Source organism: Vanessa atalanta, chromosome 7 (genome assembly GCF_905147765.1).
Source record: "Vanessa atalanta chromosome 7, ilVanAtal1.2, whole genome shotgun sequence".
NCBI classification, from domain to species: domain Eukaryota; kingdom Metazoa; phylum Arthropoda; class Insecta; order Lepidoptera; family Nymphalidae; genus Vanessa; species Vanessa atalanta.
Genome location: NC_061877.1, coordinates 10359274 through 10381375, shown reverse-complemented (window position 1 = coordinate 10381375; position 22102 = coordinate 10359274). Strand labels below are relative to the sequence as shown.

General features: G+C 31.1%; 2 protein-coding genes across 2 annotated transcripts in view; one reads left to right on the top strand and one right to left on the bottom strand.

The window, feature by feature from the left end:
* Positions 1 to 2924, bottom strand: part of LOC125065382 (tachykinin-like peptides receptor 99D) — a 117991-nt gene extending 115067 nt beyond the window's left edge. The window contains exon 1 of the mRNA XM_047672948.1: positions 2819 to 2924. The gene's annotated coding sequence lies outside the window, so the exon portion shown is untranslated. The remainder of the gene's footprint in view (positions 1 to 2818) is intronic.
* LOC125065450 overlaps positions 1 to 5560 on the top strand; it is a 28065-nt gene extending 22505 nt beyond the window's left edge. The window contains exon 2 of the mRNA XM_047673031.1: positions 5444 to 5560. Within this exon, the coding sequence (XP_047528987.1) occupies positions 5444 to 5560 (117 nt within the window). The remainder of the gene's footprint in view (positions 1 to 5443) is intronic.
* The last annotated feature ends 16542 nt before the right edge of the window (positions 5561 to 22102 follow it).

Here is a 22102-nt window from a genome sequence, read left to right as displayed (position 1 = left end):
ATATTTCAACCCTCTTTTTAATTTTATGCTTAAATTTATCGAAAGACAAATTAAACCTTTTTTTAATATTTTAGTAACAAATATTAATGTTCACAAATAAATCTAGAGATCACGGGTATTCAGTTTGTAGGTTCACCGATATTGTATTTGCTCTCCCTTCCTTTTTCGTTGCCCTAACATCCACATTCCCAATGGATCGGCGTATGCGAGTAAGCTATAAATTTTCTCCTCATTAGTTGATTGTTTCAGCTAAAGCTAATTATTTCGATATATTAGATAAAACCAGCTTAAGATCTTGTTACTTTTGCATAATAATAATCCTCTTCGTTTTGTCCGTTTGATTATTGCGTTAGTGCAGATGAAAAAAAAAACAAAAGCAATTAATTGTAAAGGCTTCTTCAAAGCTGTGTCAATATTACAGGCTTACTAGTTACTATTTGATACTTCATAGTTATTTATATTATTGTTTATTTACTATATCGATTAAATAACACTGATATTTAAATAACAATAAAACTGATATTGAAGTGTGTAGTTGAACTAGAAACATTAAGTAGATGAAGCATATTTTTATTATTTACACCACTTTTATACATATTATATTGATTGTTACGCGATAAACGTATTTACACTTGTCTCTATTTACATTAATCTGTATTTGTTGTATGATTTAAATTAGACTTTTTTTTTTAATTTGTAATAAACATCAACCTAATTACAGATTATATTCTAAAATTACGGATAAGATGTTAATTTATTGTACATGGTTATATGATATGATTATTAATAGATTTTAAGCGGATATTAATAAACTTTATGATGTTCTATGTATTCAGTGCAAACGAAAATGGGTTGAGAATATTGTACGACCGTAAGTATGATCTGAAGAAACGAATCTTATGAACACAAGTCGTAAGTGCATTTTGTAAGTAAACTAGTTAATTGATATCTTGTCAATATGAAGGTACGGTACATAATATACGGGATGACATGGTTTTTAAACCTTTATAAATGATATAAATTTTCTCAGTGCATATCCAAATCATCATATCCTTTTGTGATGAAATTTTGGTGACTTTTATGCGTATGGACAAAAATACCAAAAAAAAAAAAATTGTTGTGTTTTGTTTCGCTGTTTAAATATTATATCTATTGATATACACTACACCCGTGCGATTGGCTCGAATGGCTATTATTTCATAGAAGAACGATGCTAGCGGAAATTTAATAATTCGTACTATGTTCCATATATACGATATGCATTTACTAAAATACCAACAAAAACTTGAAATTAAATTGGGTTTTGATGAAAATTTGGCAAATACGCAAGAGTAGCTACTGGCAAAATTTAGTATTAATCTGAAGTACTTCTCCCGAAAATGTTTGTTATGTGCTTCCTACATGCGGTAAAGCTGGAGCTCATTTCACATCGTGATTATGAAACGAAGCTTCACGAGTATGTTTCGCAACACACAAGTAGAACGATAAATTTTTAATTTAAATTTGAAAATCATACGACGACGACGATTGAACTCCAATCACAAGGTGATTTATAAACATAAAAAGATCAATGATACATACAAGCGTTTGAAGGGGTAGCCACAATCTTCAAAAGTTCTAGCCAGTAGACTACTGGCTCTCTCGGCTTATTTTAATGTCAAGTGAAAATTAGTAAATTAAATATTCAATTTAATTAAAAAGCATTTGGAATTGACTTCTCAAACCACAATTTTTTTTAAAACGTTTTATTTTTATTTAACGTTGCGTTTAAGCGGACAACAGTGAATTACATTTTAAACTCCTTTTCAGCCGAATGACGAATTCATTGATGTAACACATTCAACTGTAAATTATATGTCCAAAATAATATATTTTAACTACGTATTTAACGTCCGAAATCCATTTGCTTGAAAGTATTTACATTTTTTAAATTATCGTGAAAAAAATACTTATAGCAATTCAGTCTTTGTTTAAGTTTCTCCGTCGCGGATTTTCTTAAATGAGTTAAAACTCAGCCTTCATAATATCGAAGGAGATTTTTTTACCAAGCAGTTTTTATGTGCAATATTAATTTCTTAACATTTTGATGCATTTCTGAATAAATGACATTGTAATATATATGTAATCAAATACCGACGGAACTTTAGATTGTAGATAAATTTTCGTAGTTATCGAATCATTTTTACTTAAACTAAGCAAATCGTATAATAACTAGAGCTTCAAAATAAACATTATTTGAAATTAATTTTATTTAGAAATACAAACTGAAGAGTGAGATTGAATATGGCCTTTAAAATGTATTTGTCTAATAAATAAATTTAAACTATAAGACGTTATTTAACTTAAGAGTAATTTTATTCACTAATTTATAGCACAAATCCTAAAATGATAAAAATCTGTTGCTCTAGATAAAGTACTATATGTACCACAGTTTTTATTCAATACAATGTTTATCCAATTTTTTTTGTGTTATCTAATTTTTAGAAACTATTTAAATGGTTTTGTTTTTTATTCATGTTATCTTATTTCTAGAAAAATAAATATTTAAATTGTGAGGTTTAGAATATTTTTGATATATACTGTTTCTAATCCACCATAAGAAAATAGTAACATTTATATTTCTTTAACGGCCCTGCAAAAAAAGAAGCTACATCATCTTCATTTTTCGATATATATATATATTATTAATATTCGATTCAATAAGTTCACGGCTGTTTGTAAAAAGATTGCGTGTGTAATCTGAAATCACGTAAAACAGCAATAAAGTGATCCTTTACGGAACTCGTTTCATTTCCATATTTAAAAGTAAATGACTTACCTTTCGGCTGCGAATAAATTGTGTAGCAGTTGCTCGGTTATTTCAAAACAATTTCACTCCATAGAAACAACCACAGTACAAGTTTTAAGCGATTTCGCTTAAGACATAAATATGTATTTTTTTTTAAATAAAACTAATCTACTACTAAAAACTAATAAAAAGTAAGTAAATAAAAATCACTAATCACTCGTGTTAATTGACAACACTACAAACATTTTCACATTATTTTGTCTTATTAATAATACTCATAAATTATCAAAAAAATATCCGCCAGAAAAACAAAGCACAGGCAATGTTTATCCGTTAGATATTTTCGAAACTGCCGACTTTGCCGCGTGTTCGGGCGATGTTCGTGAGCGTACAGCCGGAGTGACACTGTTGACCCGACGCTCTCCCATCGCGATTTGAGTTCCGAACAAGGGTTCGCGCAAACGTCATATGGCCATACTGGGCAAACTTCATATGGCCATATTAGTTTTTATATTAATGATAAATATTATAACCGACATTTCTGTTTTTTAGTTCTTAATTATTATTTTTTACACTTTTTACTGTATAGTATATTTCTCATGAGGTACTAGATGTTAAACATCTATAGAGGTTGTATATCTGTTACATTTTAAATGAGTATTAATTTAACAAAAATCCAAAGGGTATAGGATCGAACCAGTAACTTTCATTTCGACTATACCATTGATTCATTAATGTCCAGGCTTAAAGTCAAAGTAACTAAAATAAAATTCATGTAATATTTTAGTTCACTTAAATATCTATGTATTTTAACAATTACATGAAATAATACACTCAACAAATTGAAAATAAAACGGCTACATGCGTGGAAGTATCATTATTTATTTTCGTGCGTTGAATACTTAGGGAACTCAATTGATGTAATTTTATAAGCATCGTCGCTGAACGTTTGAAATCATTTCAGTGTAAAAACACAACAAAGAGAAGATTGCTTGTATAGAAATAATGTAATCGTAATATAATTTTCCTCGCGAAGTTTTTTTCGATGTGATTTAAAAAAGTTTCTTATTTAAACACACCCATACACACACACACATACGCACACATACAGAGACAAAGTTTATTATATTTTAAATGTAGTGCAAATACCTATGTTTATTAATTATATTTTTCCTAGTTTTCTAATATACTTATGGAATGACAAATATGAAGTCTTACAAAGATTGTTATGAACTGCAATGACAAGAACTTCATAGCATTTCAGTAGAAGCTCCGAGCAGATTCCGTCAAGTGTTCCCTGAATGTCGGTTTAAAGAACCTCTGCACCGCGATGGCCCCGACACCCACACGGTTTATCTGTGTCCTTCGTCCGTCACAAGACCCTTTGCAATGATCAACGCTCACCTCCTCTACTCGTGTGCCCTTGCCTTGCCAAATTTGGTAGAAACCTGTTAGCACATGCTTAGATATTCGTTCTAACACAGAACTTACTGCAGTTTTCGGCAGGCCAAGGTCTTTTAGAAAGTAATATAGAGATTTTGCAGGTATACATCGCGCTCCCGTTTTAAAATAACCAAAAAGGTAGTTTTGGTTAAGTTAGGTTAGCGTAACAAATGTCGTAACATTTATTATTTTTTAGTATGCACTAGAGAACGTGGTGCTCTGGTTGGATATCTATAAATATTTCGTGTAGTTCTCTTCATGATTTTTCCTATTTAAATTAGTTTTAAGTCTCAAACAAATAATGTATTACAAAAACATATTCGTTTTGAGGTTTTGTGGATCAAAACAAAGATTGCTGGATCGAATCCAGGTAAGCCTGCTGGATTTAATATGTTTCTTCATTTTCAAATGTTATGTTTTCTTTCATGTTTTAGTGATTCACATATAGAATATGATGGTTACAAAGATTTTTCTTAAGATAAGACTTTTGCCCAACAACGGTATATTTACTTTAACGTAAATGTATGTTCGTAATTTGAAGGCATTTTTTTTTTCGCCTAATCAAAATTTTATAATATTTTATAACTGATTAGCGCCTGTACATATTTCTTGTGATTGACCGAACCTTTGGCTTCTTATAGCCGAAAAAAAATCACCTTTGGCCAAACATTCGGTTTCGTATCGACTCGACTGCATGTCATTGCCCGAAGCCGAAGGTTTCTAGTAAGCGCGGAAATTGAATGAACTGTTACGATTTGTAGTCACCATAAACATAATAATAAAACACTTAACTTAATCATAATTTGACTCTCTTTAAATCTATCAAATCTTCAACTGATTTTAAAAGTTGTAATATAAACATTCAGCTCGGCTTTAGCCGATGGTCGTTACAAGAGCCGATTTGCTTCGACTTAGGCTAAAAATCGATGTGCGGTCGGATACTATATTCCTGACGAGCATTTAGTGCAGTGAAACATGAAGGCAAAACTTATTGTAATTTTATTTTAATAATTAATTTAAATACCGTAATTAATAAATTAAACCCTATATATTCGTCAAGTGATGAAAATGTAAATAGATCATCCAATATTACGAATTATTCAGGAGTCCTAATTTCGGTGAAAATTGGGTAGCAAAATTATATTACATTCATTTGTACGAACATATTTGAAGAAGCAATATAAACTGCGTGTTGACTCTCTCTTATTCTAGTGGTATAAAGCTATAGGTTCCAAGGTGCTAGGTTCAAATCCCGAAGCGGACCAACAAAAAGTAGATTTGTTAATTCCCGTATCTCAAAAAGCAGTTAATCCTGCACCTGAACTGTAACCATCGTGGTGAATGGGGTTATAAAAAGTGTGTAAGGGTGGTGAGAACATTATATATAAAAAAAAAATCAAACAAAAAAATCCTGAAATTATAAATAGCCAAATAAACTAACGTGTGTGTAATTATTGTATAATTTGGTAATATAAATAAGAGCAATGAACAATTATCTCATGGGAACTGGATCCCATGCTGTTTTGTTTATAAAGACTGTGTTGACGTCAAAAAATTACCAAATGCGCGGCATTCCATTCCTAATGACATCCAAATTTATTCTTTTTTGTAGATTGTTTATGTAATTCTAGCTTACCATAATTGACACGTAGGAAATTATTAATAAAGTCAATATGTGAGTTACACCTCTATTTTCTCTCTTTCATCGGATAAACTTCCTTTTAGCCAATACTTCCGATCCATTTGAATTTCGGTTACAAGGGTATTTCGACGCACTGGCAACGAATATGACATTTTAAATACCCAAAAAAAATAATTTTAAATATGCAACTTCTACATTATTATAAGAAACCTCAATAATCATGATTTTTTTTCAATATTTTTTTTTTTTAATTTAATAGTATTTTATACTTATAATCAAATTATCTCTAGCTTGGTAAAGTATATAACTATCATTCATGAAAATATAGACACAGACGTGCGCACGTGAGAAAGGGCCACCATCGCTTAGAACGACAATTAATCAAACCATATGGTTTGATTGCATATGCATTACATGAAAATACATTTATTTATCTTGTTCCTAAATCTTATACAATATTTGAATAACCGAAATATTTATTTCATGAAATTAAATTGAAAGAAGATTTTTAAGACAAATGCTATTTTTTTCATCATGTCTAATTTGCATAAACAGATCTGTTCTTTTTGGTGACGTCGATGTCACATAAATATATCTAAATAATGATATCAATCAATTTAATTCAACCGTCCACGAATAAAACTTTACCAAAACCAATATGCAATATTTAACTTAAAATCAGTTAGAGCTGAGCTGGTTAAAAATTCAGTTGCAAGATTAACTGTTCTATGACTAATACTAAACTAGTATATCTTAACGGTCATTAAAATTTATTTATTATTTTTAGAAAATAAAAAAGAGGGCCAAAACTTGTTAAATAACAAAAAAATTACAATGTTTCATTGCCATTGTACCTACATGAGATTCATTAGTCGTGACGTAAAGCTCATACAATATGTGTAATATATTTCAATTGATTTTATATATTAAACATGAACCAGCTCGCTAAATTATATAACTCAACTCAAATAAATTAACTCATATATATACTATTTGATATTAAAAATTTAATTTAAATAAGGTTTCATAATTTTGGCGCCAAATATAGATGAGTAACTTTCAGTTCACAATGAAATGAAATCAAAATAAAACCTGTCATAGGTTTGTAAATTTCCATAAACATTTTGAATAAACGCGAAGTTTCGCGGGAGACCCACTTGTTACTATATATATTACTATACTATTACTGTTACATACTGTTTAATTTTTTTTTTTTACTGTTTAATTGGTTATCTTAAAACAAAACTTATAAATTTTAATACAAACTTGATCGTGTCTATAAATCATGTTATTAATATTATAATGTTTAATAAAAACAAATATACGTATAAAAACTTCTCATTCTTAAATTATTCTCCAATCAATTATCTCGTAAACTTTTTTAATAAATTTCACTTCCATTTAACGCCACTGCTCAGAACAGACGTTTTCTTTCTTAACTTTTATACTAAAATCGATTTAGACTTCGATGTTAATGTTAATATGGTGAAAACATACTAAAAATAACACATTGTGGTAAATTTTGTTAATGATTTATTACCTATTTCTTTTTTGTACGTATTATTCATTTTTTAAATATAATAACTAGGCGGTGTAGCAAATGGACCACTTGATTGTAAGTGGTCACAACTGCCTATGGATATTGGTGCTGATTTTGGAACTGAAATGTTCATATCACATTATATGTACATATCATTATCACACACAATTTAAACCAGAATACAAACACTGGAAAAAATACTTGGTAGAAAAATAAGTAGGGCTGACGGTATTTACCCAGACGCGCTTGCACAAAGCACGACGTAATTATTTTAAATCTTGAAATAGAAAAAAAATATGACAAGAAACTTCATTAAGTTTTTTGTCATATTTTCTTTCTATACTAATCAGGTTCTTGAATCTAATGAGATTGAAGAACCCGTTTTTTGTATTAGGATGGATGGGGCATAGATACATTATGCAATTGATAAAAATTAAATATCGGCTACTTTTACGTCATTGCAGAAAATAAAACAGACTGCGCAATCATGCTTTATTGAACTGATTTTTAGAAAGGTTTCGTGTACCGAATAAAAATTAAGTTTCCAAGACTTTTTAACTGATAATTTATAACATAAAAAGTTTAAATGTAGTACATTCGAAATCTATTACGTCGATACGTATGATACTTGGATATTATATTGTGAATAAACACGACATTAAAAATGCCTTTAAACAATTAAATTCTCTTCGATTTTCTACTGTCTGCAGAGCTGCATATAATTGGTTATTCTTCTGTAACTCGAGCATCAATGATAAAATGAACCGATTGACAGTATTTATTACATAAAAAGTATTTACTAAACCCGCTGCTCAGGTACATCTGCGACCCCTAATTTTCCATCAATATTCGGCATTTTTTTTTTTAATGTAATAGTTTTTTATGATGTAATTAATCGATTAGTAACCGCCGAATATCGCTTACATCGTATGTGTGTGTATGTACATTTTACACACAAGAAATCGCAAGCGTCTACCCTTGTTTATCTTTAAATTTAAACGAAACCACGTACAAAGAACAACAATAAGTATTTTTCGGCGAAGCAATCCCGTAATATGAAATTAAAAATCGTCCTTTAGTAAGTCAACTTCAGTTCATATTTTCTCATCTGTGAGTATTTTTTATATGAAATGGAACCAATGTTCGTTCATTCCAAATTATCTATTGAATACATCAATTACAACTAAATAATTTTACATGTTCACGTATGTCATTGTATTACGCATTTTTCAACTCTTTTCATGAGAATCAAGAGTCTGTACAGAGTAATAATATACATTTAAGAATAAATTTTATAAGATAATGTAAAAAAATGTTCTAAATTTGAATTCAAATTAAAAAATAATCTTGGTTTAACTAACTTTCAGAAAGTTTTATAAGACAACGTAATCTAAATAAATGAATAATACAGTAAAAATTTCTAATTTAATTGAACTTTTTAAGTGTCTAATAAAGGTATTAATTTATTTACGACTGTCACTCATCAGATAACTTCCAACTTCCGACTTTTCACGGAATTTGTAACTCGATATTCTTCATCTACTTGATTTTATTCGAAATTTCATCTTTCGCAATGTTCAAAGGATTTTTTTCTTTTGAAACTGAAGTGTTCCTCCACGTCTTGCAGATTGTATTTTTGATAGTTAAATACAAACTTGAGATGTTTCTTCTTGAAAATTTTCTACTTGAATATGCACAATTATTATGAAGTATTTAGGTTTTAGTATCTTATTTAAAAATGCAGATAAAAAAAATGACGCTCATTTTAAATCAAAAATTAAAATAAGAATTAAAATAGTTATTAGGTATTCAAATGTCATAATCAAATATATAGAATAAAAAAGTTACCCAACCCGCGTTGGAGCAGCGTGGTGGTGGTGGTGCTCCAAACCATCTCCTCAAAGGGAGAGGAGGCCTTAGCTCAGCAGTGGGAAACTTACAGGCTGTTAATGTAATGTAAAAAAAAAAGTTACCTTTATCACATTCGAATTTTAATTTTTTTTTAATATCTCGTGTCTTGTTATCCTTTGCGTCATACAAAATGAAATCACATCTACATAATTATAATTTCCAAAACAAAAATATACTAAAGCGATAAACCGTATTCCGCATTCTCGGCATCTTAGAATTCCTTCTAATTAATTCGTTTAAAAACTTAACGATAAATTGGAGCACATGTTTACATATTCGGCGCGGTTTTGTAAACAATTTATTATAAATTAACCTCACATATCAGAATTGTACTTGAGGTCATATTAATAGTATTAAAAGCGGTAAATAGGTTGTGCAATATTAACCATTTCTTCAAAAGCGTTTAATTTTAAAACTATTATGTACAAGTACAAAATTCGTTTCCTTTCATTGGATGTTACGTTCAGAAACGTTTTACTTTTTTATTTTTGTAATTACTGCTACAAAAACGTAACTTATACAAATTAAAACGTCGTTAATTTTTCTTAAATAAATTTTATATTTAGTTTAAAAAAATATTTAAGAAATTAGCTATTAATAACGAAATATTGGGTAATCTAACTTATAAAAATAATTTATTAAAAGTGTTCCCGGTAAAATTGTTAAATGAATTTACTTAAAGTAAAATAAAAAAGGAATTATACCATTTTTATTATATTAATTACCATTTTTAAACTACATGACTCATGACTTATATGAGTCAAATAGTTTAAAAATAGTAATAAAAAATATTGTAATTAGAAAAATATAGTTATTTGTGATTTCTTTTTCTATTTAATATGAGATATGAGTATAGTTAAAAAAGAATCATTGTCAGCGATCGTCTTATGTTTTGTTCATTTTATTTATTATTGAAGGCAGACGCGTAAATGAACCACCCGATATTAAGTAGTTATTAGCAGATAGACGTTATACGGGTAGCTCGTGTAAATATATTAATCATACCATACACCGCCAATGCACCGCCAGCCTCATAAGCTACGATATTATGTCCCTTGTGATTGTAATTATACTGACTTATCATTCTGATAGCTGGTTGATGGTAGAATGATTTACCATGATGATGGTGAGTTATGGTTAGTGGTCACCACTACCCAAAGACATTGACGCTGTAATAAATATTAACCATTCCTTGCATACCCAATAGACCACCAACTTTGAGAACTACGATTATATGTCCCTTGTGCCTATTTACATTGGGCTGCTCACTCGTCAAACCGGAAAACCACAATACTGAGCACTGCTGTTTGGCGGAAGAATATCTGATAAGTTGTACCTACCCAGACGGCCCTACACAAAGCCCTATCACCAAGGAATACATAATTCTATACAAAACCAATCTTTATTTATATAAAATAAAGCAAAATATGATACAGAAATCGATAAAAGCCTTAAACCATTTAATAATAAACATAAAATAAAATGAGTGACACTAATCCACTCCTTGCCTTTCCTCGCTCAATAAATCATCGTGTGTGTTTGACAGTGTCACCATGGAGTGGATCAACAGCTTACCGTTACATGACAGGTCGGAATATTACAACTTACGACTCTTTACTGTTTTTATGCAGTTGACGATATAATTTTGCAAGTCAAGAGTTCTTTACAAAAGTATTTGTTAAGTGTTGAAAAACTAATGTTTGAAAATAATAAAGAAAGATTGTATGATGTAAAGTTTTAAAAAATTAATAAACTGCGAGACATTATTTTCATACGCCCAGCTGCATAGGTGACTATCCCCAAATATTTTGTCAAAAATTATCCTCATTCACAACATAATAACAATGAAAGTTATAGAAGAAATTGAAACAAATGGGAAACAATAATGTCATTGTCGTAGAGTAGGTGCCGCAGCAGTAGAAAAGAAGTCTGCCTGATATTGCTACAGGAATCACCATTCAGGATCGGATAAATGATAAAAATTCTGTTTAATAATTTAAAATGATATATGACAATTTTAATTTATAATTTATCCCGTAAAGAAAACCACTTTACTTTTAGTAATTCGTATATCTATTCAGAAACTAGAATGAGTTGCAGAATATTTTGAAACAATATTGACGTATGAAGAACGGGATACTCCACAAAATTTCTCCACAAAAAAACAGCTAGCTGGAATAAATTAAATTTTAAATTGACGGTAGGGCTTTGTACAAACTCCTCTGTGTAGGTACCACCCAGTCAGCATATATTAGTATTATTGCTGCTTCGCGGTAGAATACAAATTAATTCTTGCTGTTTTTCATAGGTATGTAAGGAACGGATAATATTTCTTACAGCGCTAAAGTATATGGGCGTTAGTGGCATCAGGTGCCTTATTTACCTATAGCATAAAAAATATTTTACAAATCATTTCATATCTGAAGTGCGGGACACTTTGATCCTTCAAGGACATCCACTTACTTTTATTACAATATTTCTATAGCAATAAATTGTATCATAGAAATCGTTTCCAATATTTTCGTCAACAATTTGATAGAAATAAGTTCGTACGTACTTTCATCTATACCTAGAAAAAAAAAATAGAATTTTTAATATTGTTATTTATTTATTTTTAACCTAAAGAAAACACAGAATCTGTTAGATACTTTGTAAAAGTAGTTAGATAGAATCACTTGTATGTGATTATCATCTGTTAATGTCATGGCTAATACATGTGCCCATTACTGAAGAAATTATATGATGGCATAACGCCAAACTATAAAGGTCCGCTATAAGTGGTCGTTACTCTATTAAGTGTGCCAGCGTGATTCATAATAAGAGTAAAAAATATCGTGCTAGAATTAAGATCGTATAAGATTGTTAATAATAGTAGGTATTAAAACAAATCTATTAGCCAGAGATCAGCAGAGAACCAAAGTCATCGACATAGCCCACCGGATTAGTAAGCTGAAGTGGCAGTGGGCCGGCCATATTTGCGTAGAAATGATAACCGTTTGGGAAAACGTGTTCTAGAGTGGAGACCGCGTTTCGGCAAACGTAGTGGAGGACGTCCTCAGGCACGGTGGATTGACGATTTGCGCAAGATGGCTGGCAGGAGCTGGATGCGAGTTGCCGAAGAAAGACCACAGTGGCGTGCATTTGGAGAGGCCTATGTTCAGCAGTGGACGAATGCGGGCTGACGATGATGATGATGATGATGATGATATTAGCAATGACGCTGGAGGCTCAGTAATTTACTTGGTACACGCAAGAATTATTCCACCTCCGAACGACAATACTTAGTACTGTTGTGTTCCGATTTAAAGTGAGGCAGTGTAAGAACAGGCACAAGCGATTAGACCTCTCAGCATCCAAGATTGGTATCGCATTGATGATGTAACGGATGGTTAATATTTGTTACAATGACAATATCTATTTACTGTAGAGATTACTTATTATTAGGTAGTCCATAAACAAGTTTGCATAATTATTTATGGACTATCTTAAAGCTTATAATATAAATGATTGCTGAAAGTTATACTCGCGCATCTTAAAGGCAAGCATAATAGCAGGAATTCGATTTAAAATTATTATTTAACTTGACAGCGTCACCGGTACAGTACTAAGTTTGAAGCTAAATGTTTAAAGTCCACCTAAAAGCCCAGAATACGCACGTCATAATCTGCCGATGAGATAAAACTTTTACATATATTGTTTTTCCTTTCACATTCCACACCACGAAGTCTGTATAAAGTTATACTTATGACACCGGGTACACGTTATGAAACGAAAGTTCAATGAATTCCTCTGTCGTCTTATAATGGATAAATTCTTCTGGAATGAAAAATGTGAAGCAAAATATTTTCAAAACTTGAGAGCCTGGCATCGTGTCGTTACGATATATCAGACATTAATTGTAAACAACAACATCAGTTCTATATTAAATAAAGATCGTCTTCATCTGTATTTAAGTACGCGCTTATCTCAACTCAAATCTGAGGAATTTAATTTATTTAAGTATTTCGAAATTTAAGTGAACATTTTAATTTATATATGTAATATGATATTCACATTTATCACGCCTAAATTTAAAGTGGATGAGACTGGGAAAGGCTATAATAATATATTATAATATTATATACAAAATCTACTCCAAAATGCGGAGTATAATGCATCTTCTGGTAGGTTAGAAACGTATAATGATTTACTATTTTTTGAGATAAAAACACAAAAAAGTAACCTCGTTTTTTATTTATACCTAGATATTTATATAGATATAGATATATATATATAGATAATTATAAACTTTATTAAGCACTGATTTCCGTCAATGGCAACGCCCGCGCCTAAAAGAAGCTCCCCTCATTCACTCCCTTGTACAAGTTTTAGGGATAAAAAGTGCTATGCTAGGCCATAATTTAACTCTCTGCCAAATTTCGTTCAAATCTCTTCAACCGTTCTGGCGTGACTGAGTAACAGACATCCATCCAAACTTTCGCATTTATAACATTACTAAGATTTCTAATGGAGCACTTATTTTAATTTTTATCACTTACTTGAATAAAATCCTGCTAATCAATATTTAATAAACACTAACAAAACAAGAAAACATTTTGATGTAAAACGAACGCTCGTGATATCAGATTATGATATACTTGTCTAATGTTTTTAAATATTCAAATTAATAAGCTAGTCACATGACTAACAAGACAGTTGTATAAATAATTAATCAGTAAGCCCGTGAATATTCTACTCCTGGGCAACGATTTCCTCTTCCAAGGAGGAAGAGAAAAATGATTTCTCCTGTTAATTAACGGATACATGTTTCGGATTTTCTCTGTCACGTGAAACTTCTACCCAAAATTATCGTCCTTCACCGAACACGAAATGAACTTTTAAGGAATTACGTAAAACTTTAAAAGTTCGGTTATCCTGAATTGGATAAATAAAGAATATGTATATATGTATTTCAGTTGCTAAACTTGTTAAATTGCTAAACTATAATTTGAAAATTGGAATCATATTATGCTATCGGTATTATAACCATCAATTTTGGCAGGTGAATTTTATACAATTTTATTACATTAATTTGTTGCGTGTGTGTGTGTGTGTAACATGCAGTGTGTGTGTGTGAGTGAGTTTTTTACATTTATAATATATAAACTGATATATATATTTAACTCTTCGTTTATGCGATTGTAAATATTGTTTGACTGCTTTATAAACGGTATGCAAACTTTGTTCTTTTGATAAAATTACAAGTAGCTACATTTTCCTTCTTTTGACAAGTTTACTAACATCAAAAGAATTGAATCCTTTGATTAAGTGCCGTGTGTTCCACAGAGTCATATATACATCAAATAATCTTATTGTAAAATGCAGTTGGTTTTGCGTGGGAGTTTTCAAAAGTAATCTATCCGGTGCCGACTATGAAAGGCACTTGAAAAATGCAATAACCGCCTTTTTAGTACCGACAGACCAATGCTATAAACATAATATATTTTGATTGCATATAATGCAATAAAATTTTATGACACTATAAATATTAAATTGAAAAATACTTATAAAGTTTCATCGCACGTTTATTTATATTAAAAGCATGATTTAATACCGAATAATGTTTTATAAATATTAATAATATGCACTAATAAAGGTGAGAATAACGTTTATGGTTTTTTTTATTATTGACATTTGCTTATTACTTAAATCATTTCATTAAACAACGGAATAATTTAAGTAATAAGCAAATTTATAAACTTTGCGTCGTATAGGAAACGTAGAAGATTAAATTAAGGTTTTGTTAACGAATACAAGGTTTGTTTCAATTAAATTACTTCCAATAAAGGAGTGTAAGAACTCGCTTCGTACAATAGTACAGAATATATCTACATTAAACTTGAAACTAAATGTTGTTGAGAAACTCTAATGCGGTCCAAACTAAAGATCTGTTTAAGGTATTTTCACATGAACACCACACACACAGCAATCGTTATTAGTTCATTCGAGAATGACGTGGTTTTTATTCAAGGTGAAGGTGTCTTTTAAAATTCTTCCTTTATACTAGACAACAAAATTTGCAACTGAATTTTAATCAACCTTACTGATTGAGATAATATTACTTGTGCTTTTGCGCTTTTAACAATGAATAATTATATATATATTTATTGTATTATATTTTAGAATAAATAAAGACTTGTACCTGTATAGAAATATATTAAACTTGATAGGTTTGAGAATATTCGTTAATGTAATAAAAGATTGGCTACATAGGTTTCGGGGCAATATTCTAAAATTCAATTGAATGAATACCTACAATGTTACAATAAATATAATATTTTATTTCATTTATATATATATTTATACATAATAGTTTATTTGAAATCAAAATCATTCCTTTATTATATAATCTTATGTTTTATAATTTATCTGTGGTGGTAACAAATTTAAACTGTCAAATTCTGAATAATTAAAGTATTTGTAACTGTAAATTGCATCGTATTGTTAGTAATCAAGTCAAATTTCATTTAATAAATAATTCCAACACGTTATTACGCTTCTGATAAACCAAAATCTGTTTATGCAGGTCAAAATTAAGAGTCTCTCGCCCTTCAGGCAGTCAAAATACAAAAACGATTACAATATATAATACTAGTAATACTTTTTTAAATTGTCTAGTCTAGTATTTATAGGTTTCCTTAGTTGGAGAGCCGCCAGAACGTTTGTTAAACTTAGTTAGGCTGTCGTTCGCTTTATCAATACAGTGGCGCACTGCCTCACCTATCAGACGATGTTGCATGACAAGTTTTATAGAAAATATCTTATCTATTACGCCGCTCTCGTTGTTTTCATACATTTTTTTTATATTTTTATAGTTTTAATAAATACACCAGTAGTATTATTTGTTTAATTTTATAAATCTTATAATCCTGAGGTTAAAATAAAATCAAATTGACAAAAATCGCTGACCGTCATTTTATATTCCTAATTTTACGTGGGAAAACATACTGTAATATTTTTTTAGACATATGAATGACGTTCTGAAATTGATTACACTTATTTTTATGAGTTCGGATACAATAACAGCATTTGAGTTTATTAAATATATAAGTATTTACAACAGTTCTAAGAAGAAATTATTTGCCAGAGACACGTTCATGTTTTTTATTTTGAAAATTGAAAAAAAAATATTTAAAATTAAAATATTAAAAAATACATTTATAAAAGTATATTAACTAGAGTAGATAGATTTACTTACTTCTGATATGATCATTATTATGTTATTTAGAACACGTTGACAAAGCTTAGAGAACCAATTCAGTCGTAGTAAATAGTCTGTCTGTCTGATAGATAGTAAATTCGGTCTATTCTTGAAGAAAAACATCTAATATGACTTCGAATCACGATTGTAGTATACCAGACAGTGACTAGCGATATTGGCTATAATAATTATAATATTTAAGGACACACGCATTCGAATAGCTTGCTTAGTCATTTTTCAACATATCACGAGTGTTTTGTTTTTGGTAGATTTTTCACTATCAATAAGGAAGTGTTCTTCCACATTGAATAAAGATTTTTGACTTTGACTTTGATTTTTCAGAATAACATTGCCGGGCTGTCTAGTGTCACTATATCACTAAGCTCTACCTGTCTATAACACTGAGCTCTACCTAGTTTATTGTTTAATATGGAAATAGTTCCTCCTGGCTGACTGTCAGCGCACAGCCAAAATTACTTAGTCTAGAGAGCTGGAATTTCTAAACATAGAGTTATTTTATAACATAAGTGTCATTTGGACGTACGATTTTATAATATGCGGTTTCGCTCGAGTTTTAGAGATTAGTCGCCAGGAATTAGTATATTAAAATTAGCCTAAATTCTTTCTTGAGGTTCGAGCTTGCTTCACACCAAATTTCATCAAATTCGTTTCAGCGGTTTGACCGTGATAGAGCGACTGACATACAGACAAGCAGATAGACAGAGTTACTTTCGCATTTATAATACATTAAACTATTAGCTCTGATTCGATTTTACCAAAATCTGTTCATTCCGTAGATGACGAAAAAGATATATATTTTCTCTTCCCTAGTCTCCTGACCTTGTCTCAGTATCTGTAGAGGCTCTTGTAATTTTCTAGCATTTTCAACGCGCAATACATGCTAGCGAGTTCATATAAATTACAAGAGAGCAAAGAAAGTTAGCTTTGCTGATGAAAAATTCAGCTCGTTACTTTGCGAGACTCTACACAAGCTTGAATGGTTAAGTACTACCAACTCACCAAATATTCCACCGCTATACTCGTATACAAGTTTAACTTAAGTATGTATTAAGTACAGGAACAAATTACTTAACAAACTTAAACTCCCCTGACAGCTGTACAATGGCAAAATCACTTAAATACATAACTTTACGAACAGCTTCTCAGGAGTGACTTATTCTGTTGTAAGAGTAGGATACCCTCCATAGCTAAAGCCACGTGATCGATGGCCTGAAGAAGGTGCCAGAATCCTAGTAGTTGCAAGACAAAAAACAAAGGCTAGTCAACCAGGGGCGGTATTACGTAACGCAATTTGGGGGATCTCTTGAAACGTTACGATGCGTTACAGGGGCGGGAGGAGGTCTTTCTTAGAACACGTTTTTTTTTAAATAAAAAATTAGGGTATCAAACCTCCCAAACTTACTGTTTCTGTTTGTAATTGCATTGCCTAAAATTAAAAAAATATATATTGTACAGAAAAAAACGTTACGGTGCGTTAAAAGGGGAGGAAGGGGGGTCAAAAATCATCAAAAATTGCGTTACGTAATACTTGAACGCTCCCTAAACCGTATAAAAGTAATATTTAAAATGAACAGTTAAACTACTCATAAAACTTAAAAAGAAAGGTACAAACATATGATCAAATTTTTCCATTTATTGCTATCTTTATTCCTACGTTATTCGTCTCAGGCATACTCAGCATTGGCGTCACTAATGATGAACGCCGATAATTTAACGTGGAGGGACGTGACGGACCGTGAATAAATAAGTCTATACAGTATTATAAAAATGCAATCAAATATCGTAACGAAAGTTGCACACACGCAGGACGTGATCTTTCTCAGTGCAAGACGATATTGGATGTTATAAATTATTCATATCTATCCGTTCCAGGTTACAATTTGTTTGTATCGTTTTAAGAGAAATAATATTAAATAAAATTTTACAAGACTACAATCGATTTGATTCAATACAAAATCATTAATTTAATACAGAAAATAATGCCAATGGACGGCGAAGAAGATAATATGAATTGAGCCAGATAAAGGTCTTTGTGCAAGAACGTCTGGAAACCGCTCACTCACCAAATATGCAACATATACTCTATCACCAAACGCACTACTTATTATTATAATGTTTCGATTTGAAAATTAGGTGAGCAATTATAATTACAGGCGAAACGGATGTAACGTCTCAGTTCACAGATTTAAAGAATTGATAATAGCTCTTACATTGCCTGTATTATTCATATAAAACTTCCTCTTTAATCATTCTATCTATTAAAAACCGCATCAAAATCCGATGTGTAATTTTAAAGATCTAAGCATACACAGGGATAGACAGACAGCGGTAAGCGACTTTGTTTTATACTATGGAATGAAGCACTTTTATTAATTTAGTTCGACCTTCGAGCCCAATTATACGATTTAAAGATTGTACACGTAGGTAAAAACAGCCAATAAATATACAACAGCTTGGCTAACGATTCCTCTCCTTTTGAAAGGATATTTTAATCTTACTTTACCACGCTACTCCGATACGGGTTCTACACATCTAACAAACGATCATTTCTCCCACCAAACTAGATGAATTATGAATACAATTTCAGCGGTGCAGACAAAAAACTCCCGAGTTCGTATCCACACCTTTGGCTTAGACCGACATTGTGACCCAGTGGTCATTATGTATTCGTATAGTACATTCGATATAACCCAGTGGTTATATCGAATGTACTATACGAATACATAATCTGTAAAACAAATAACACTTATGTTTAGAATACGATCAAGATCCGGGTTTCGATTTATGAATGTAAGATTTGTGATCGCCACGAGCAATTATATTCTCGTTTATCTCCTTGCACTGCTACAACAGTTCGTTCCAAATTCAACTTCAACCATGCAACAGTTTGTGTATTAATCGTAATTAATCTGAATTTATAATTCTATAAACATTTACTACATTATTACATTCAGTTTTGACATTAAATAAACAGTTTGTTTAATAGCAGATTGATCTATACAAATAAATGAAATTGAAGTGTCTGTTTTATGCAAGAAGCACGTTACGAAAATCACGACAACCCTTATATTTCTGTGTGGTAATCTTGAACGTCACAGTAGCAAGTACCGCTAGTTTTTTAGTGGATATTCCGGTATATTAGTCGTCCTGGCGAGTACCTCATATCCTAAGTAAGGAATATTTCAAGCACGTTTTAATTTACATTTGTCAACATTCTAACGGTTTGTAATGTAAATACCGAGAAGAATCGACAAAAAAACTCAGTAGTTAGTTATAATATCTTCAGGTTTTGCAATTTTATTCCCGATACAAGACCGGGTTGTTAAACTTATTTTAAAACCCACTGTAGTTAATAAGTACTTAATAGTTAACTAGTAAACGATTCGTCAAGTTCACGACCGACCCCGTATATATATTAATTCTCGCAACCATTGAACCAACTTAGCCATTCAACGTTATAATTATGTTTCTGTTCTTACACTAATTAGCTTAATTAGGTTAAGATATTTATAGATAATTATTTCAATGTTAGTTAATATATCAACTATTTCCACATACAGCCAACTCAACTCTTGGGTCACACTTTGACTGGCTTGGAAATTATCTCAATTTCTAAATGAATAAGTTTTTTCGCTAGTTGTAAATAAGTCCCGAGCAAATAATTCGTGCTGCAAAGATTAGAAAAGACGTAAATTAATGTGTTAATTTTTAAATCGCATATTTTAATGTATAAGCAATAAGGTAGAAAATTAGTTTTTCTTTATTATTATTTTATATAATCTTTTTTTAATAGGGTGATATTTTACTTGGTGATAAGACTTTGTGCAAGCCCGTCTGGGTAGGTACCACTCACTCATCAAATATTCTAACGTCAAATAACAGTACTCAGTATTGTTGTGTTCCCGTTTGAAAGGTGAGTGAGTCAGTGTAACTACAGGCACAAAGGACATAAAAACTTGGTGACAATGTTGGTGGGGCATTTTCGATGTAAGGAATGGTTAATATTTCTTACAGCGCCGTTGTCTATGGGTGGTGGTTGCCACTTACCATCAGGTGGTCTATATGCTCGTCCGCCAACCTATGCCATAAAAAAAAGCTTTGGTATTATAATTTTAATAAAAATGTAACGTATTATAGCCGTAAGTATCGTAACGCGGTAAAATAAATAAGACATTTTTTTTTAATAATGTCAATTTATGTTTTACTGGTAGGAGAACTCAACATGTTTTTTTTTATTAAGTAAAATACAATAGTTGTAATTTAAATATACTTATTCGTGTCTGTGTGTCACGTTATTTTGCATGACACACGATGTAGTTGCTTATTAAACTATTCAAAAGAATTGAATCACATGGTGTGTTGCGTGTATATTTACAATTTAATCAGTTTCGGATTTAGGGGAGGGCAACCGGGGCTACTGCCCTAGGCCCCCACAAAATATTCCGACGAGTTAACAAATATCTATATATAGTCAAATTTTAATAATATTACTAATTACTCTTTTAAAAGTTACCGATAAAAGTACATAAATTATAGCCTACTGATTGAAATTAAAATATTCTAATTAATTCATAATATAATTATTAGGGTCTCCACGCCTCTGTTTCTCTAGGGCTTCAACTTATTTGTGGCTCCAGGGCCTCCAGACCTTTAAATCCTTGTCTGAAGTTAATGCATATGCAATAATGCGTTGACAAGCGACTTAGGGCGTGGACCCATGTATACGGTACGGTACACACGACGCTGTGGCGCGGCACGGCGCCGCGCCATCTGCCGGTGGCGGTGCCGTACCGTTGCACGGCAAACGGTGCCGCACCGTAGACATGGGTCGACGCTGTTACTGCGATACGTATCAAAATATCACTGTCATAAATCTATAAATACAATAAATATTCATCGACGGCTGGTTTGAGCCAAGGTCAGTTCTAGATAGAATAAATTAAGCTAACAAAAGACTACTTAAGAATCTAGGCAAGCAGAAATAAGTTACTAAGTGTATTTTTTCTTGAAGCAAACGCAATAAGAAAACTTGTCAATTTTATGTTAAAAACTTATTTATTATTATTTCAACAATAAGATCCGATAGGCATTTATACGTTGGACGTTTGTACAGGTGATCGTGGTAAAGTGATCGATTATTATTATTAGACCTGAATCTGATCATAGTCTTTTATAAAAGGTTCATAGATAAATAAATAAATATATATTAGACAACATCACATACACACATACTCTGATCCCAATGTAAGTAGCTAAAGCACTTGTGTTATGGAAATCAGAAGTAACGACGGTACCACAAAAAATAGATTTTTATAAGATAGGCCGTCAAAGTCGTTATTGATAGTTGACAACTGTGCCCACCCGCCGAAAACACTTCATCTATTCCCACACACTCACAGTCTGATAAGCAATCTCATGCAACCGATGATGACAAAGTTAACTTCCTAGCTCCCAACTTCTATCGAAAACTCGTTAAAAAATAAATAAATATAACTATTCCGATTCGGGATTCGAAGT